At 36.5% G+C, this 21,525-nt stretch overlaps 1 protein-coding gene across 2 annotated transcripts; it reads left to right on the top strand.

The window, feature by feature from the left end:
- The first annotated feature begins 613 nt into the window (after positions 1-613).
- Positions 614-21,522, top strand: cnot6l (CCR4-NOT transcription complex, subunit 6-like). Of its 2 annotated transcripts, none has more exons than XM_079872955.1 (13): positions 614-872; positions 3,362-3,483; positions 3,769-3,955; positions 4,248-4,333; positions 4,418-4,507; positions 4,616-4,684; positions 4,769-4,926; positions 9,514-9,668; positions 9,750-9,901; positions 11,939-12,166; positions 14,464-14,666; positions 15,589-15,794; positions 20,752-21,522. In XM_079872955.1, exons 2-13 carry the CDS (start codon positions 3,372-3,374, stop codon positions 20,786-20,788), a joined length of 1,683 nt encoding a protein of 560 aa, XP_079729081.1. In that variant the 5' UTR covers positions 614-872; positions 3,362-3,371; the 3' UTR covers positions 20,789-21,522. The 2 variants fall into 2 exon arrangements, with proteins under 2 accessions (XP_079729081.1, XP_079729082.1); XM_079872956.1 differs by having other exon boundaries at positions 633-872; positions 20,755-21,516.
- The last annotated feature ends 3 nt before the right edge of the window (positions 21,523-21,525 follow it).

The following is a 21,525-nucleotide window of genomic DNA, read 5'->3' on the forward strand; positions in this document are numbered from 1 at the left end:
CTCATTTATACAAAGAATCCAACAACATAAAATACACAAAAGTTGCACTGTAAAGGTAAAAATGTTACAGCAAGTTCTTCTTCTTGTAGGTTTATTATAAACTTTTCCCTGTATGAATACGTATACTCTATGTTTTTAAAGGCATACTATAATAAAATAAAGCTGTATACAGTGTATTATTGCAAGAGCACAATGGTCTCCACTCCACTCCCTGAAGGTGAGCTGTATTTTTAGAGAGGTTGTGAGTAAAATTGCACGAATCGTTCTTTGAGGCGGATCTTTTCAATGAATCGATTGATCCGAACCAATTATTGAACGGAGAATCACCTTTCCGACCTGTTCGATTCACACTTTGAGCAATACATACGAGAACCGAGAGCATTTGGGGTGAACGGAGGATTTGACTAACGGGGTGAAAAGTAAATGAATAAACCAAATAATATACGAAATCAATCATAACGGTTTGTTACGTACAAAAAGACAAAAAGTTGACGAAAACGAATATATAAACTTCATATAAAATAAATAAACAACCAAAATATGCCCACTTTATGGAATGCTTTTTTTATTAGATCTTGTGGAATGTGTGACGTTGGGACCACGTGAGTGACACAATTACGTAATGTCGTAAAATAATAGCCAAAGCTTGTTGTTTGAACCGATTCTTTTAAAGTTAACTGTTCGAAAGAACCGATTCGCATAAATGAGTCGGACTTCCTATCGCTAGTTGTAAGGGGACCGTTGACTGGAGCGGAAGCTCAGAGTGTTGTCCTTCCTTCTGCCCGACTCTCAGGATGAGGCTCGGTCACAGTTTGTCTGTATGTCTCTGATCATATCCCACCAGCAGCTCCTCTCCCACCTCCCGAATGCAGGTAAGAGTCTACGTCCTGCATTCCGGCGTGCTGATTTTCTGTTGTGTATATTGTTGGGTGTCAAATATGCCTGACGTCTCCACGCAGCTCTACCTCCAGGAGATCAGACGAGGAGAATGTGTGTGTTCTGTAACTTAATAAACACGAGAGAACAGTGTTTCAACCTATTACACGCCACAGATTCTCCTGATTTATATATGACCGTATTTGGTGATGAAGGGGAATGTCTGAACTGGTGGCACAGCCAGATCTGCTCCTGCTTTTCATGTTGTGGTTGTCAGCTCTCCAACGAAACTTATTTCATGTAACTTAAATCACCCAGGCCACAACTTTTTTTGACATGGCAAGAATAGCTAATAATAATAGCCTTACATAACACAAACCCCGCCGTTTGAGTGGTTGACAACAACTACTGAGTCGTTGACTCGCTGTTACCTGTAATGCAAAACACCACGACGTTGTTGAAGGCATTTTAAACTGTAAGTGCAAGTAAGATTCAGTTCAGACCTTGTGTTTTTGTTTTATTCACGGAAGTTACTTAGTAACTTCAAAGAGCTGGTTACGTAACGCCACAGCTGTCATTATCGTGACCCAGCGTTCGTTTGCATATTAAACGCTATAGTGTTCAGTCAAATAACTTGTATGTCTCATGACTATATACACACAGCGGTTTAGTGACAGAACTCACAATACACACAGTGCACTCATAATGTACATATAATATTACTATATATGAAATAGACACCCCTATACGTACATATGCAGGAGTACTGACAGCAGCAATATACAATGTTGCTGAGAAGTGAGACGGTTGCTGTGCAATATGATGTGTGACAAACTGATATATGATATCTAGTCCAGAGTCCAGTAGAATTAATGAAGTGTCTGAAGTTCTGCATGTAAAAAAACAAAAACAAAACAAACATTCAAAAGAAGGATATGTTATACCCAAACAGATCTTTGGCAGAGTTTGGAAATGTGCTTTTGTGTGTAACAGCTGCGACTGAATGATTACAGCGCGGCACATGTTCTTTCTATACAAGACAAATAAGGGCTTGTTCAAAACTCTTGCTGGTGGTTCTACCTATTAATAGTGTCTTATGTGAAAGTGCTCTTTTCATCTTTTTACAGCTGAAAGGGATTGATAAGAAACTTCTGTGACGTCTCCAAAGTTCAACTAAGTTAAACTCTGCCAGTGCATAATGTCTTGGCTCAGCATGAGAGATACTGTATCAACTACTCAAACATTTCAGTGTAAACATCAGCTGTCTGTCTCTCAGTAAGCACTCAGGATCTCTCATGCTGGTTTGTATTTTAGAATATATTGTTCAAAAGTTTGGGGTCATGAAGAAATGAATTTTTTTAAAGGAATTAATACTTTTAAGGACACATTAAAATGATCAAAAGTGACAGTAAGACATTTATAATGCTACAAAATGTTTCTATTTCAAATAAATGCTGTTCTTTTTAACTTTCTATTCATCAAAGAATCCTGAATAAAAGTAACCTGGTTTAGCAACAAAATCGTTTTCAACACTTCTAATAAGAAATGTTTCTTGAGCACCAAATTAGCATATTACAATGATTTCTGAAGGTTCATGTGACACTGAAGACTGGATTAATGATGCTGAAAATACAGCTTTACCATCACTGGAATAAATTACATTTTAAAATGTATTAAAATTGAAAACAGTTATTTTAAATTGTAATATTTCACAGTATTGGTTTTACCTTTGGAGAGAATAAGAGACATATTTCAAAAACATTTTAAAAATCTTACCGACCCCAAACTGTTGAACTGTAGTGTAGATGATATGTTGATATTTTACAACCTTAGTGACTACATAGTGTTTTGTTTTTCATAAGCTTTATTTTAAAATCACCTTAAGTAATTCTTAACCATTGTCAGAAAAAGGTTTTCTTTGCGCAAGTATAAGGGCTTGTTTGTTGTCTTATTTACATCATGTTTACATAATGTTAGTGTGTCTAAGGGCGGTCAGTTTGGTCTGAGGCCTTATAGGGACTCACTGGCCCTGTCCCAAATGGCACACTTTCATGCACTTTCGGTCTTGTGGACTTACAATGGCTGCCGCGTGCACGTGTCCGTTAAGTCCATGAGACCGTAGGGTGACCCGTTTGTCATTTTAGGTTTCAGAAGGGTGCTCGCGAGCGCCCCCTTTGCGGTCGATATGCGCCCTTGATGCGCACTTTTGCCGAGCCCGCACTGATTTACGTCATGAAAGTGCGGACTTGTAGGAAGACTGTGAGTGCTTAGGGTGCCATTTGGGACAGGGCCACTCTCACGGCGTTCCTCAACTGACGACTACAATTACACTTAAACTGCCAGCTGACTCATAGATCAGACTTTCAACTTTCTCTTAGTTTCTTATGATATACAAATTCATACAAATATTTGTCTTTTGAGAAAATGACATACTGTAAGTAAGAGAAATAGTGCCGAATCATATATTTTCTGCATGAATTTTCAGATTAACAGGCATGCCAAAGGAAAAATATGATCCTCCAGACCCACGCAGATTATACACCATCATGTCAGCCGAGGAAGTGGCCAGTGGGAAGAAATCATACTGGACCGAGTTGGAGATTTCTGGTTAGTTATTATTCCTCACTTCTTCAATCTTATTCCTCAACTTATTAAAAAAAAAAAAAAAAAGTGCCACTGAAGGAACACTGACAAGAGACATTAATGAATAAATCACTGATGTGAAACATGAAAAGAAAACCTACTTATACTGAACTACTAAAATTTGTTGTTTTTTCCAAAGGGACTTCTAATGCTGAAGATAAACATTTATCAGTGTGTGTGTGTGTGTTCTCTGGGATATTTGGTGAAAAAAAGTTTGTCACAAACTCTGTCTGTGCTCCTGTGGTACAGGGCGAGTCAGAAGCTTGAGCAGTTCACTATGGACGCTGACCCATCTGACTGCTCTCCACATCAACAACAACAACCTGAGCCGGATTCCCCCTGAAATCGCAAAGCTGCCCCATCTCGTCTACCTGAACCTGTCCTCCAACAAACTGCGCAGCCTGCCAGCAGAACTTGGCAACATGGTGACTCTCAGGTGCGTTTTAACAAATGGCTCCGTCTCCACGAGGTCCTGTCAGACTGAATGCAGCCTCTCAGCTCATGCAGGTTCTTAAAGACAATAGTCATTAAGAACACTAAATTGTTTTATTGTTTCCATTTAAAATAGGCAAAATGTATAAAAATAGAATTAGGATGTGACTCAGAGGGCTTATTACTCTATTTAAGCTAAAATATCTAATCAATAGACCTTTGTGTAGTTCACTTTGAACGATTTTATTCAGTTACACTAAACATGGTAACATGTTTTGTACTGTGTGTATTTCAAGGGAATTGCTTTTGAACAACAATTGTTTACGAGTTTTGCCTTATGAACTTGGTCGGCTGTTCCAGTTGCAAACCCTCGGCCTCAAAGGTGAAGCTTTTTTTGAAGGTTTATATGTGCAGAACAAACATGCAATTTTTTTAATTAGGCCTGAGAACAATATTTCTTTTGCAGGTAATCCATTGTCCCAGGATATACTCAACCTGTATCAGGAGCCTGATGGAACAAGGAAGTTGTTGAATTACATGCTTGACAATCTTGCAGGTAATAACGGACACAGGTACATAGTGGCTTATTAATACAGTACACATGTTATTCATTTAATTAAGTTATTCCTTTGACTTACTTCACCTAATTCCCTCCCAAAATTAGTCCACCCTGAACAACTCCCCCAAAGACCTTGGATCACCTTGAGGGAGCGAGACCAAATGATGCCCACAGGTACATAGTTGCATCCCGTCACAGGCTTTTGAAAAGCCTGATTTAGCAACCGCAAAGCTAATATTAAATCTCTGTGTTCTCAAGCTGTGTTCACAGTAATGTGCTACAATGTGCTCTGTGACAAGTATGCAACAAGGCAGTTGTACGGCTATTGTCCCTCATGGGCCCTTAACTGGGAGTACAGGAAGAAGGGCATCATGGAGGAGATCACTAACTGTGATGCTGACATCATCAGCCTGCAGGTACATATCCACAATATGAAGCTCACAAAATCTCAATTAAAATGAGCAAAATATACACTACCGTCCAAAAGGTTGGGCTCTTTGAAACAGTAATATTGTGAAATACAGTTTAATATGACTGTATTGTATTTTAATATGATTTAATATGTAATTTATCCCTGTAATGGCAAAGCTGATTTTTCAGCATCATTACTTCATTACATTACAGTCTTATATGTCACATGACCCTTCAGAAATCAGTCTAATATACAGATTTGGTGCTAAAGGAACATTTCTAAGTAATATAGCTGCAAGTAGCAATGATAGGCCCAAGCACCGGTGCCACCGCCAACTGTGCACGGCGGGCAATGTGCATTTAAATAAAATATAAATATAAAAGAACTACGTCAAATTTACTGCAGACAGTTGGTGCCACCATGATGTATTTCATGTCATAGGATGTTATAGGTCACTTTCAAATGAGTTCGAAGTTATCATTTGCAGCTTAAATCTTTTTTTTTTTTTTTTTTTTTTTTTAAGTCCAGAAGTATTTCCCTTAAGGTCTTTTTATATTTTGATCAACCTAATTATTAAAAAAATTATTTAAAACTATGTTGTCACTACACTACAAATGAACTGGATTTATGCCTTTATTTTCTTATTCAAATTTATAGAAAAAGACAAGGCCTGAGAGATTTCTTATCCATTAACGCAGGCAAAAGCACACAGCAATGAATGGGTTAAACAGGTCCTATTATGCCTATATATTTAACGAAGTATTGACTTTTGGGGGGGGGGGGGGGGTTCTAGAATATTCTTTCATGCTTGATTGTTCAAAAAAACAAAATAAATTCACATATTCACATTTTTACTGCCTAGTGTGTTGTGATTGGCAGCGCTTAGCGTGTGTTCGGGAAATGTCCCACCCCTCCATAACCGCGAGTTCTGCTCTTGTGTAAATATAAAGGATGGCGGCAATTTCAAACCCAATTCAGTTAACAAACGAGGAACATCCAGAACGGATTTCACAGGACATTTCAGAGCGCTATGTTTTTCTTGTACATTATAGGTACGATGTTATCCACCATTTAATCACTTTTTATAATCAAATTTGTCAGAAAACTATGGTTATACAAACAGTAATCGATCACAAAAACATAGTTCATAAGGGGTGGTGAACAGCCTTAAAAAAGCTATAGTAAACAACACTATATCAACACTAATGTTGGCTAACAGGCGAGCGTAGCAACAACATAAAACTTAGAACTGTTAATAGAAAACGCAACTACAAATAATAAGACATACTTACAAGTCACAAAGCTTTTGTGTGTAGCCTGCACCGTGGTTCTGGAAGGTGTTCTCCACAGCGCACAGATAAACATATAATGTTCAGGAATAGTGTTTCAAATTAATTTTACCCATTCTAAGTTCGTCAGCCTTAGGGAGGTCAAACAAATAAGATGTGGGAAAAAAAAACAGTCTCGTTGACATAGCAGCAACTTTTTTTTATTTATTTATTTTTTTTATTAAATGCTTGTAGAAGATAACAGGAAAACAAAACAAAAAAACACAAAAACATTAACAACAGCCATCGTCATTGTCATTACATTACAACCATACTCCAGAGACCCTCAGTCCAGATTAAGTTCCTTCAGTCTTTCAGTCCAGATTAAGTGCCAAGTCCTTAAACACAGCCACTGTTCTTATAGCTTTTAAGTTTTTAGAGAACTCAATAGACTCAAAGTACATTTTCATTTCATGTTTAAATCTCAAAAAAAAGAGGATGACATAGCAGCAACTCATCCAGGCCTTGTCCGCTTTTCTGCGTATTCCGTGGGCAGGGATTATTTAAATGAGGAACATTATGACTTCATAAAGCCCGGAAAAATCGCGTTGTAGTCCAAACGAGCCGTTCGTTGTAGTTCTTGAAAAGTGGATTCTGTTAAATAAAATATCTCCCTGTAGAGTGGACTAAGCTTTTTAACCTTCCATATCTTTTTATGCTCAAACTGCAACATTACACACTTAAGTTGAAAAAGCATAATAGGACCTCTTTAAACTCTAAACCAGTGTTTCCCAACCTTTTTTCAGTCACGGCACCCTTTGAAAATTTGAAAGTATTTGTGGCACCCTACACTAGTGTTGTCACGATACTACTTTGATATTATACCTTGAAATGTATCGATTTTCAATACCACAGGGAAGAACCGCCTACTGTCATTTAGATATTTTTTAATATTATCTCATTTTTTTGTCCATCCATTGAAAGTCTAGGAATTTCTTCTGAAGAGATCACTTTATATGATGATTTAATTAAGGATTTTATTAATATATAAACATTGCTCAATTTCCATTGCAAATCTCGCCTAAATATTCGCTCTCTCAGTGTATTTGTGTTTTTATATTGGAATAATTTCGTTATAATTGCACAAGATAGCTTGTTTTTAATATATTTTATAATGTAATAATTTCACAGTTATTCTCCAAATTAATGTAGAAACAACATAAAGACAGTATATTTTAAATAATTGTTTAATGGCATCTTTTTATGAATGAAGGCCAGTATCACTGATACCAATACAGCTATGTCTTCAATGATTTTTTTTTTTTTTCATTTTAAACATTAATTATCGCCATTCAGCACTACAGTATAACTGAAAGCTAGTAATTAGGCTCCAAAAAATATAAAAACTTTTAATTTAAGTGAACTTAAAACAATCTTCACATAAGCCTATAATAAATTTCATATTTACTTGTGCCCTTCCATACCTGTCTAACAGGAAATACACAGAAATTGAATAAAGTTATCAAATAAATTATAAATTAAATATAGATTAATCCTTATTAAAGCTACAAGCATTCAATAGTCAAGAGCAGTGAGTAATTTTCTGTTACCTGTGTTCTTTGATACTGCTGTCACTGCTGCACATGTGGAGCACACGTCCCATTTTCTCACAACGCATTACGTTCATTTAGGACTTTATTTAACTAATTTAAGACTGCTCTTATGAGGATACTCAACAAAACGGACATTTTGCCATAATTGTGTGTTATTATTTGTTCAAGTGCGAAAGAGAAGTCGATTCTGGCGCGCGTCTTTCTGTGCTTCCTGTGTGTGTGTGTGTGTGACAGGACATTCACAGGCAGCGCGTTCTCTTTTGTCTTTTTGAGCTTGAATGGTTTAAAAGCATTTGCAAGAAGAAGAACATGATCATATAATGTAACACTGGCCAAAGGATGACAGAAAAAAAAACAGATGCTGCGTTAATAACGCGTTAAACTGAAAAACATTAATCGCATGCATTTATTTCAACCAGATAGCACGGAATCTGCAATTTGTTACTTGTACATAATGCATTAATTATATAAAAAAAAAGTTTTTTACTTTTTATATGTATTATTTTATATACAAATAAATGGTGTATAATTTATTATTTAGAAGATATGAGACTTTTCCAGTTTCCATTTTTGTCCTTAATTTAATCCCTCACCATGGCAACACAGTTCAAGATATCCAATACCAATCGCAATTTAGCATCATCAGTACATTGACATCATGTTGAGAAAGCTTGGTGTGAATCGTATGAAGCCTTTTGAAGTAGCTTAGAGCTTGATTAAAAAAAATCCACATTCAAACAAAAAATCCACATTCAAACAAAATTAGCTGACTTCCTGTTGATTGGAGCTAATGACTGTAAATTAGAAAGTTGTCCGGCTCGATGAGAAGAATATATTTACTGAGTTTGATGATTGTAGGTAAAACTTACCCCCCATTTTACTCAACGGTAGCACTACTGAGCCCCTTCTGCATGCCCACTATTAAGACTTTAGCCCATGTTTACTGGCTGACAACTCTAATGTGTGTGTGTCGAGTTTCATGCAATTTGAAGCATGTTAAAGTCTCAAAAACACCCAAAAAGAATATTAAAGTTTGATGCGTTGCGTTGACAACAGTATACAATATATCAAGAATCCTTTAGCAGGTGTCCATCTGCAGTGTCTTGACATCATTCTGACGAAGTTTGAAGGAAATCGGGTAAAATAAGGGAGATTTCTTAGCATTTTAAAAGTAACATACTTTTTGCTGCCAGTTGGTGGCGCTATGGCTTTGACTGTGAGCGTGAAAGTTGTTTGGCCTGATGAGATCTATAAGTGTATGAAATCTGGTTAATGCAGGTAAAAAGGGGTGCACTACAGAGCCCCTAAAATACAAGAATATAAAAGAGTGTGCCACAGAGCCCCCAATAGCAACTTGTGCCCTTATTTTTTTGTGCATTTATTTGAAATAGAAATCTTTTATAACATTGTAAAAGTACTTTACTGTCACTTTTGATCTTTTTTGCATCTTTGCTGGATAAAAGTTTTTTTAATTTTTTTTTTTATTACAGACCCCCCCCCCCCCCCCCCCCCTTTGATCCTTTGAATAGTAGTGTACCTCTCATGTCTGTAATTTCTGTTATGGTTAATGAAAATGTGTTTTTTCCACAATAAACAAAGCTAAATTATTAAATATGCATTGAAACAATAGATTTCCCTTGAAGTTTGTATGGTCCTTTTGATATCTGCAGTGGTTTCCACTTAGCTCTAATTCTCCAACTGCATGTGCAGGAGGTGGAAACAGAGCAGTACTACACTTTCTTTCTGGAAACACTGAAAGAGCGTGGATATGATGGCTTTTTCTGTCCAAAGTCTCGTGCCAAACTCGTGTCAGAACAGGAGCGGAAACATGTGGACGGCTGTGCTGTTTTCTTCAAGACTGAGAAGTGAGTAACCCCTTCCATCTTTTACAAGGTTTAAAGTGAATTGACATCCGGCTCATATTTTGCCCCTTTATTACTTTCTAGATTCGCTCTGGTGCAGAAAAACACAGTGGAGTTCAATCAGGTTGCAATGGCAAATTCAGAGGGCTCAGAGGTTATGCTGAACAGAGTCATGACCAAAGATAACATTGGAGTAGCTGTCTTATTGGAGGTGAAGGAAGACCTATTTACTAGTGGTAAGGACATTGAATGATAACTCTGTAATTGACATGAAATAGCTCCTGGTTTCCTCTTCTTCACACGCTGCTGTTTAGCCTCGTCCTGTAGATGGCAGTAGATCTCAAAGTTAAATATGTGTACCTGAGATGACAATAATAACTACTGTCTTTGAAAATAAAGTTGAATTAATTTTTAGGCCAAAAATATTATCCATCCATCCATACATCCATCCAGTTATCCATCTATAAGACATTGATTGCTACCTGGATGTTAAACACCTTGAAAAATAACATCAATAATAGCATTTTTCTCAGTGTTTAAGAAGATAAAACAATTAAATTAAATTGAACATTTATGGCAGTCAAAATTTTGTAACCCAAAATGCTGGGTTATGTGGTGGTCTGATAAACAGAATTCTGATAAACACATTCTGTGGTTGTCAAATGTATTGCTAGGTTGTATTTCAATGATAACACTACATGTCCAGCTGAATACAATTTCTTCAGCATGCACACTTTTGAAATGTGACAAATTTAACAGTCTGTTGGTCTGTTGGTCTGTGTGTCTGAAGTCTTCAGTTGTTCATCAAAATACATTTGGCAGCAGTGTTTCAGATAAGACTATGGAATAATGAAAAAAGCTTGTTGAATTGCACTACTTGAAAAAATATGTATTGCATTAACCATGCTTGCATTTTAATGGATTGTATTTTTAGGGCTTGCATTTGTATGGGCTGATATTCAACTTGGTTGTTAATTTAAGAAATTTGAATATTTCAATTCAAAACATTTCACACGTTTTCATTTTTAAAAATTCAATAATCCATAGTCACCTTTCAGATTTCACTTCCAAAACATTCATTCTGTTTAAAAATACAACCTATAATATTCGACAGGCACTTCGGTCCATTTTATTTCGCTTTACAAATTCGCTTCCACAAATTCAGTGGTTCAAATTCAACAGACAAATCCAACATTTGACATCCAGAACGGCCGATTGATAATCTCCATAGCTGTTAGTCGATCTCACCAGCAGGGGGTGCAAGCAGCTGTTGATGAAGACTAGAGCAACGGGTGAGAGAGTCATCATTCATAAAATTTGACAAAAATTCATAAAAAATCACACTGATTTACAGAAATGGAGCAAGCGGTCAGTATTTGTGATGATTATCAGGGCCAGTAGTAGTTATGGAAAAGCTGATAAAGACACAAAAGCTGTGTTTACATTTAAGTCTTCACAGTTAGTTTTGCACATGTAAAGCAGCTTTCTCTACCGTGAACGAGATTAGCCTGTAATGTTATTCCCCCGATGCTGATGTACAGATAAAACGTTAAATCTGTAGTAGTAGACATATTTCTCTCGGTTGTTTAGTTTTCTTAACTTTATATCACGGGCTGTGCTGCATAACTAGGGATTCCCTCAATACTCATTCTCCAGGATTCCCCTGCGGTCAGGACTCTTAACACTAAATGGACTAATACAGTGATATAAAAGACCAAACTCGCACCTTATTGGGGATGTGAATATGGATTATTGAATTTTTAAAAATGAAAACGTGTGAAATGTTTTCATGAATTGAAATATTCACAGCTTAAATATACAACCTTACCATGTTGAATTTCAGCCCATAAAAATGCAAGCCCTAAAAATACAATCCATTAAAATGCAAGCAGAGTTAATTTTCAACTAGTGCAATTCAACAAGCTTTTTTGTTTCAAAAACATTTGTCATTATTTTACTTCCATATAAGACCCAAGTTCTACTTTATTTCTTCTTTCTCAGCATTTTCTTCATTTTTTCCTGTGAAATCAATTCACAATATTTTGTGTTTTCAAATGGTTGCAATATAGATTGCACTTTCAAAACAGAGTTTCCTGTTTTCACAGTGTTTCAGAGTTTCTCCTGTTTCAATGACCTTGATAATAAAAGATCTTATTTAGATGTTACGTAGTGAATTGTAGTTCCAAATCTCAGTAATTAAAGGAGGCAGCTCCATTTCCTCCTCTTTATTGAAATATTTTCGTCCCATTTGCTTTAGTGGTGTTATATTGCAGGTTTAAAGCAGCCTCCAGAGAAACAGCTCCTGCTGGTAGCTGATGCCCACATGCACTGGGATCCAGAGTACTCCGATGTGAAGCTCATCCAGACCATGATGTTCCTGTCTGAGCTAAAAAGTATTGCTGAGAGGGCCTCGGGATCCATCAACTCTGCCTCGCCAACGTCAGACACCAGCTCCATCCCTATCGTCCTGTGTGCTGACCTCAACTCCCTCCCTGACTCTGGTGAGTTATATTTAGAACTGCTTATTAAAGATAAATTATTAGAAAGAATGGGGAACACACATGAGCTATCTGTATTGTGTAAGTAAGTTCTTATGAAGGGTGTCTTCACACTTGGCATGTTTGGTTTGAATAAAATGAACTCTGGTGAACTCTTTATTGCTCTGTTAGCGTGGTTCATTTGAATAAGTGATACAGTGGTGGTCAAAATTGATGGTACCCCTGATAAATATGATAAAAAATGGCTGTAAAAAATAAATCTGCATTGTTTATCCTTTTGATCTTTCATTCAAAAATCGAACCTTTCATTTAAGTAAAATAATTGAAATTGGGGGGTAAATCACATTATAAAATAAATGTTTTTCTCCAAAACACGCTGGCCATAATTGTTGGCACCCTGTTATTAAATACTTTTTGCAACCTCCTTTTGCCAAGATAACAGATCTGAGTTTTCTTCTATAATGCCTGATGAGTTTGGAGAATAACTGGCAAGAGATCAGAGACCATTCCTCCATACAGAATCTCTCCAGATCCTTCAGATTCACAAGTTCATGTTGGTGCTTCTCCTCTTCAGTTCAGCCCACTCATTTTCTATAGGGTTCAGTTTAGGGGACTGGGACGGTCATGGCAGAAGCTTCATTTTGTGCTCAGTTACCCATTTTTGTGTTGATTTTGATGTTTGTTTTGGATCGTTGTCCTGAAGGAAGATCCAACCACGGCCCATTATAAGATTTCTAGCAGAGGCTGTCAGGTTTTGATTTTTTATCTGTTGGTATTTGCTAGAATCCATAATACCATGTATCTGAACAAGATGTCCAGGACCTCCAGCAAATAAATAGGCCCACAACATATAAGATCCAGCAGTATATTTAACCGTAGGCATGGGGTACTTTTTATCCCTGTTTGCACCAAACACATCTGGTGGGTTTGCTGCCAAAAAGCCCTTTTTTTGTTTCATCTGACCATAGAATCCGGTCCCTTTTGAAGATCCAGCCGTGTCTGACAACTGAATATGCTAGAGTTTATTTTTGGAGGAGCGAGGAGGATTTTTCTTGAAACCCTCCCAAACAACATGTGGTGATGTAGGGGTTGTTTGATATTTTTTTTTTAGGCTTTCTGACCCCCAAGACTCAACTAATCTCTGCAATTCTCCATCTGTGATCCTTGGAGAGTCTTTGGCCACTCAAACTATCCTCCTCACCGTCCATTAAGACAATATAGACACACGTCCACTTCCTGGCAGATTCATAACATCTTTAGTTGATTATGACTTCTTAATTATTGCCCTGATGGTCAAAATGGGGATTTTCAATTCTTTAGATATTTTCTTACAGCCACTCTCTATTTTGTGAAGCTCAACAATATTTTGCTGCACATCAGAACTATATTCTGTGGTTTTACTCATTGTGATGGATGATTCAGGGGATTTGGCCTTTGTGTTTCCTCATATTTAAACTCCTGTGAAACAAGAAGTCATAGCTGGACAATTTCATGTTCCTAGTCACCCTGGTTTGCTTAAAAATGTAAATATTAATGGGAAAATACTTCAGAGATATTTTTCTCATAAAAAATTCTAGGGGTGCCAACAATTATGGCCAGCGTGTTTCGGAGAAAAACATTTATTTCATAATGTGATTTACCCCCCAATTTCAATTCTTTTACTTAAATGAAAGGTTAGATTTTTGCAAATTTTTTGAAGGAAAGATCAAAAGGATAAACAATGCAGATTTATTTTTTACAGCCATTTTTTATCATATTTACCAGGGGTGCCATCAATTTTGACCATGACTGTAAGTGTGAACTTTTGAAAAGGCTCGTCTGAAATATTAACTACAACTTCAAGCACAGAAGCCATAAAATATGAAATTGGCCTTTCTGTTCCTTACACAACCACATCCACCTGCTACTACGATATTAAAGGGACTGTTCACCAAAAAATTACAATTCTGTCATCATTTACTCAACTTCATGTCGTTGCAAATCTGTATGACTCACTTTCTTCTGTGGAACTGTTGCTAATAAATGTTGCTAACCATTGACTTCCATTGTATTGACAAATGTCTTCCACTGAGACATTTTGCAAAATAATATCTTTTATGTTCTACAGAAGAAAAAAAAATGTCAAATAGGTTTGGGATGACATGAAGGTGAGTAAATGTTGGCATAATTAAAAAATTTGTGTGAACTATCCCTTTAATGACAGTGCTAAGAGACATAATGACATCAACTTTTGCCTAAGTCAGATTTGGGTATGAAGCCCTTGCCTCAGCATCACTAGGTTTCCTGGCTTTTCCTCACAGGTGTGGTGGAATATCTGAGTAGTGGTGGAGTTGCAGAAAATCACAAAGACTTTAAGGAACTGCGGTACAGCGATTGTTTAACCAACTTCAATTGCAACAGTAAAAACGGCAAGCCTGATGGCAGCATCACGCACAGTTTCCAGCTGAAGAGTGCCTATGAAGGGAATCTCATGCCCTACACCAACTACACTTATGACTTCAAGGTAAGGAGATTCATAATTCAGAGATATTTCTATTATTTTTTGTTACACTTTATTTTAAGGTGACATAGTTGCATTGTACTTGCTCAAATAAGTACTGAGTAATATTAATTAACTACATGTACTTTACTACTTACTATACAGTTACGGTTAGGGTTTGGTTTAGGGTTAGTTACTTGTAATTATGCATAACTTACTGTTATTACTATACTAAGTCACCTTAAAATAAAGTGTTAATTTTTTTTACTCAAAATGGGAATAGAGATCATATAGGGTCTTGGGTATTTTCTATATAAGGGCTCTAGAAATGGCAAAAAATGTCTTGGGATCCATCCATTTCAAAAAAATTAAACATTTTGGGGCCAAACATCTTTTTTATTGACAAATTACAGAATTAGGTCAGTGAGGTTGTTCAGATGTGCTTTAATTCATTGAGTTCATAGCTTCTTGCTCATTTTCTTTAGAATACCATTATTTATTATAGAACACCATTTTTCATTTATTACAACAAAACTCTATGAATCTTTAATTGTCAAATGAATATCAAGCCAGTAAATTGTCTCACAACATCACAATAAATGTTCCTGGTTCATTTAAAAAAATGACTCATGGTTCACGTCAAGAGAGTCAGTAATGAGTCTGAATGATTCCCTGACTAATTAAGTCTGATTCAAAACTAAACCTTTTGACTGACTCTTAAAAAGACATGGTTCATAGGAGTCATTCGTTAGTGAATCGTTTCTCGCTTTGTTATTGTATTGCATGGATACCAGGGAACTGGCTGCTTTTGGGCTCCTGAGTTTAAATTATTAGCTCAAATTATAATTTTTTTTGTTGCATTTACAATTGACCATTTTTAGGTGCATGCTGCATATTGAGATTAGTGCCCTTTTTTGAAAACCTATTTCCTCTTCTTTTTTTGAAGGGTGTGATTGACTACGTCTTCTTCTCTAAGACACATATGAGTGTTTTGGGGGTTCTGGGTCCACTGGAAACTCAGTGGCTGAAGGACAACAACATAACCGGCTGCCCACACCCGCACATCCCCTCCGATCACTTTTCCCTCCTGGCTCAGCTGGAGTACCACCCGCCTTTACCCCCCCTCAATGGGCTGCATCTGCCTATCCACAGGTAGTGCAGCCCGCCTTCCCTCACTCTCCTAAACCCCAAATCATGGACAAACCCCAATAATGAGCCCCTAAAACTATAGGCACACACATTAAGGAGTGAAGTACTCGCCTACTTTGTTCCTTTTTTTAACCTTTGCACACGATTGTATGATCTTATTATTACATTTTCCAATTTGAAAACAAAAGCTTAATACCAAATTAGGGTTGGGATTCTCTGTTTGGTACAAAACAAATGCTGCTTTCAGGGAAATTGATCCGTTTGTCTGAATCTGAATGTGAGATTGTATAAGCCATGTGTCAGTATATGGATGGTAGAAATGTGTAACGTGACGACAGATCGTGTAAGCATAATAATGTCAGCACGAGTATTAAGACTTTGTTTCGATCATCATCTTTTAAATTCCCCTTCAACATCTCATAAATTTGACAAAGGAAGTGTAATGAATTTAAATAAAAATGACCTGATTTGTACATTTTCCCAGTACAATAAAACCACATTTGTCTCTTTATTGTGCAACATCAAATATTCACTGCATCCTGTCTGATTCAAACTAAAGTTCCCCTATTCGACATTTCATTATCTTAATGCAAATCCATCTTCTGGTAGAGGAAAACTATTTTTAATCTAGTTTTAATCGAAAATCCTTCATAGTGCAATGTGAAGTATTATGCAAAACATTTCTCTAAGTCCAAAATTGACACCATCAAAGAGGATCCCAGCCCTACTTATTATAACCCAGCTTTGTATGTTTGCTTTTTTCTCTTGCTGCTTGCAACATCGAAATCACATCACCGTACTGATGTACACAATACAAAGTCCTCCCTTCCTCATTTATGTCAACGAGCATTTCAAAGAATATTTGATTGGCAGGGTTGGTGTAATTGGTATAATTTATTGCTACAGAAGACTAGCTAGGAGGGTAAGGGATAGTTCACCCAAAAATTCTGCCATAATTTACTCACTCTCTCACGTTTTTTCAATCCTGTCTTACTATTTCTACCAGAAAGACTCAGAGGGCAGGTGAACGTTTGCAGGGTGTTTATTCCGTAAAGAATTAACAGATTTATGTTTAGTTGTATAGAAAAGTTCTTTGGCGTAGACCCCATCCTTAGTCCCAATCCTTGGTGATGTAGATTCGGCTGATTCTGCCTGAAGATAAAGGCAGGTGCAGAGCCTACACCCGATGGATGGACAGGGACCAACCTGGTGGTGGTGGAGAGGATGGAGGGGAACGTCAGCGTCATCAACTGTGAACATAAAACCGAGAGTTCAGTGCTTATATACTTCAGGTGTCAATCAGTGATTGGCCAGACCTATTAGTATGAAGGAAAGACGTGGCATTAGAGTCTTCCTGGTAGAACTAACGCTAAAGCTATCATTGTGGAACAAAAAAGAAACATGTTGGTAACCCAACAGCTTGGTTACCTTGGTTGACCTCCATTTTTTGTATGGACACCGTTGTATGGACAAAAACACTGAGAATTTTTTTTTGTGTGTGTGTGTTCCACAGAAGAAAAAAATTACATGAGCTTGAGTAAATGAAGGCAGAATCTGCTTTGTCGTGTTGTTTCACGCTTTCTTTCAATGCTAATGGCTTGTCAGCTGCATCGGTACAAATTGAACGTTATTTTATATTTATAAATGGCATTTTGTGATTTGTTGGAAATGAGAAAACTCATTTTACTCTCTCATTTTATTAGTTTGGCACAAGCATATGGTTTAAAGGAGTCATGACATGTTAAATAAAATTTGCCTTGATCTTTTGACATATAAGAGGTCTTTATACCATTAAAACATTCTGTAAGTTTCAGAGATTAAAACATACTCCTCATTATAAACAAAGCATTTATTAAATCATGGCTCGTTTGGATATTGGGGGATTTGTGACGTCACGCGGGCAAACACATTTACATATGCCTACACCGGATGCGAGCGTTGCGTCACAATTGCATCCTATTTAATACCTTATCCTTCCCTCAGGTCATTTTGACCCGGAAACTAAATCTTTTTATTCTTTTTTTGTTTTTTTTTTAATTGAGTGTTCATCGGAGTGGTCCAAGACCCTAGGACTTTTGTCGCACTTGAACCACGAATACACACCCAAATAAATTGACTGGATTCAAAGGTAACAAATCCTAATGTCTACATGTGTATCTGAATGCTTACTGAAGAGAAACTGACTTTAGGACCCAGCGGAACAGCTCATTTGCTCCATGTAGGGTTAGTTTAATTTTCTTAAATAATTATTTATTTATTGACAAAATCTAGTAATTTAAAGATAAATGAAATAAAAAATAACAAAAATCTCCAAAAAAAATACTTCATTAAAATATAGAAAACATATTATCAAAATGAAATGAAATAAGCTTTCTGGACAAAAAAATAATTAAGTATAATTTTAGGGCTTTGGGAAGGATTTGTTACAAATTGTGAGCTCGTTTGTGTCTCTGTAGAGATTTCAGAAGGATATCAGCGGCAGGAACCAGTAATTTATTTTTAATGCCATCCTGGATAACGTCAGAGGGTTATAAGTTTGATCAGAGAATTTGACCGCAGATTGTTTTGTAAATAAGGCACGGTGTAATGTAGAGTTTTCAAAGAAACTTTTGTTAACAGTTGGAGCAGTCGTCTCTTTTTGATCTGACAGAAGCTCATTTGCAAATCATAAACTATTTGATAAGGCTTTGTCTGTAAATGATGGTTTTATATGGATTACATTTTCAAAACACTTACTCGTGTGCAATAGCATTGTGCAATGATGTTAGCCAATCATAACAGCGTCCGTTTACGGAAAGGCCTTAAAGGAGCCGCCCCTTAAAAACAGATAATTACAGAAGTCAATGAGGGTTGAAAATGATTGTTTTTCCACATTTTTTGGGGGTGCAAAAAGACCTCAAGGAACATATTAAATAATTTTAAAAAATTCATGTCATGACCCCTTTAAGAGCATTTCTGTTGCGAGAGGCCGTTTTATCTCCCTGTTATATCTACATTTTTATGGTTCTCAAGGATTTATGGTTTGCTAAATTTCTCTTAAAACTGGAATGACTTCAATGAAGGCTACATGACTTTAATTCTGAACAGATTTGAAAATAATAGGCATCATACACTTGCCAATTTTGTAAATGGTTAAAGAAAAAACTGGGCATCATACACTAAACGGCTACATACTAACAGACTTTCACAATAACACAAACATGCAGAAACATGCGCCATGTTGCAAACAATAATCAAACATGTTTGGCTGGATGGATAGTCTGAAGCGAAAAAAAATCTGAATAAGTCCCCATCATACACTACGCAATTTTCTGTGAAATCAGATATTCAGATTTTCTCTTTAGGAAACTTACGCTGCCTTGTACAGACTGTAAATCGAGGCAAAAATCTGGGCAAAAGTTTTGTAGTGTATTCCAGCATTAAGCTGAATTTGGCCAAACTAGAATAACTTCTAAAGCATTTATTTGATACCAGTGACATTACTGTTGTTATTTCTCTGCATGATTGCTTGTGAATTCAGACTTTAATAAACCAAAATATTTTTTTTGTCCAAACAAGCAATCATAATTTTTTTAAAAGCAAGTTGTTGAGTTAAAATCCTGGAGCATTTTATGATGTTTAGGAGTGGAAGTTGGTGGAAGTACTTGTCTAATAGACACGCAATGACTACTTGGACAAAGCTATAGCTCACCATGCTTTAGCAGACTGTGCCTTTTTCTGTGTGGAGCTGGTATAAGTAAAAAGTTTCAAGACTATGAGGTGTTGGACTATGTGTGCTGCATGCAGAGGTGGACAAAGTACACAACTTCTTTACTTGAGTGAAAGTACAGATACTACTGGTCAAATATTACTCTGTACAAGTAAAAGTTGTAAAGACTGATTTTTACAAAAGTAAAAGTACAGAAGTACTTGTTTTTAAAAGTACTTAAGTATCAAACGTAAAAAGTAAATGTCAATGCATTGTTTTATTATTGTTGCATTGTTGTAAATAATACTTACAGTACCTTATGCCTCTGAATCTATGCCTGCCTACCTACCCTCATTTCAATATCAAATTTATTTACTCAATAATGTCCACAATGGTTTCGGACACCCAAATGGCTGTTCCCTCAAAAAGTGTCGTATTTTAAGTTTTTTGGCTTTTAGTATGCATATGTTAACCTTAATGTTATCTATAAGCTAGTGTGCTCCAAAACAATGACTAAATTTGTCGGGTTCTGACGTCAACCCGACTTTATTTTCCAACCAAAATCCAACGTCTGTCCGAAGTTGGATGTTGATGTCAATCTGATGTCAATCTGATGTTGGGCTCTGACGTCAACCTGACTTTATTTTCCAACCAAAATCCAACATCTGTCCGACGTTGGATGTTGACGTCAATTTGACTTTCATTTCCAACCAAAATGCAACCCCTGCAACCACAATCATCTCCTGACTGACGTTACTACTTTCTACTCAAGGACCTTGACAAAAATAAAAAGTTCGATATTTGTCTTTCAAATGTAGTGAAGTTAAAGTAAAAAGTTTCCAGAAAAAATAATACTCAAGTAAAGTACAGATACTCAAAAAGTGTTCTTAAGTATGTACTCAAGTAAATGTACTTTGTTACTGTCCACCTCTGGCTGCATGTTGCTTATCACTTACTGCCATTGGACAAACAAGAACAATAACCACACTGATTAACTCCCATCCCCGTAAAGTTTCATTACATATTTGGTTTGGATACAGACAACACATTCACATTTTTTTAATAGCTGATGGTCATCAAAAACGTAATTTAATCAGAAAATGATGAGCAATATTTGACATTGCATAATTTCTAAAAGCAACATCCAACACAACATGAACAAAACTGTGAGTCTTATCAGCCTCTATGAGTTCACTTTTGCAGAAAATGATTCACAATTAGAGCATTCCACTTTGATCAAACTGTGCCTAGTCTGAATCATCTTTTCTACAGCAGCACTGCCTGTGAAAGCAAGACGCTTACAGAGTGAGCCAGCACCAGCATCCCCTCCATCCACCCATCCATCTGTATTCTTCACCAGAGAGACATGTTGACTACTAAAGTGACCGTGATCCTGTTATAATGTTGCTGTTATGGTCAGCAGTGCTAAGTCAGTTTGCTTTTTGCACTGGTTTCGTGGTAGCAGTAGTTTTGTTTTCTGAGGCTTATATTGTGTGTATATGTTTAAAACATATCCAGTATCCCTCAAAGAAATTCCCACTGAACCAGCTGAATATACATTTCCAAATATAATTGGCAAAGGGTCTGACTGGCCATGCTATTTTAATCCAGATTGAACATGCAGTGTTTTAAAACTAGTTAGAAATGCATGTGGAATATAGCGCAAGTCTTTCCTTGAATGTGGACTGTGGCATCAGGGATTGAGGTCAGTCTTGTTGAGAAATTCTAATTAATGAAGGACCTGCATGATTGTAATATGTAAAGCATAATTTTAATAAACTTGAGACACAATGACTGGAATTGGCTGGGGGGAAAAGCAGTTTCCCAACTTGATGATGGCTTCATCATTGGCTTTTCTCAATGACTCAACTGAGGAATACATGTTTTTTTCTAAATATGTTTTGGTTTATTAACGCAAATACAAAACTCATCTTTATTGTGTTGTTTTGCAACTGAAAATGGTGCTATGTGTGGCCCATTTGTGAAACAAACTGAAAGTCCTGTCCTAGTGTCCTACCTTAAAGGCAATAAAGATGTCATTTAAAA

This window comes from Squalius cephalus (assembly GCF_949319135.1).
Source record: "Squalius cephalus genome assembly, chromosome: 5".
In the NCBI taxonomy this organism is placed as follows: domain Eukaryota; kingdom Metazoa; phylum Chordata; class Actinopteri; order Cypriniformes; family Leuciscidae; genus Squalius; species Squalius cephalus.

What these genes read in the sequence shown, in the direction of transcription:
- cnot6l (XM_079872955.1), top strand. Translation starts at nt 3,372, where the DNA reads ATGCCAAAGGAAAAATATGATCCTCCAGACCCACGCAGATTATACACC. An exon ending in GACCGAGTTGGAGATTTCTG is followed by an intron (nt 3,484 to 3,768) that starts GTTAGTTATTAT and finishes CCTGTGGTACAG; the next exon opens with GGCGAGTCAGAAGCTTGAGC. An exon ending in GGCAACATGGTGACTCTCAG is followed by an intron (nt 3,956 to 4,247) that starts GTGCGTTTTAAC and finishes GTGTATTTCAAG; the next exon opens with GGAATTGCTTTTGAACAACA.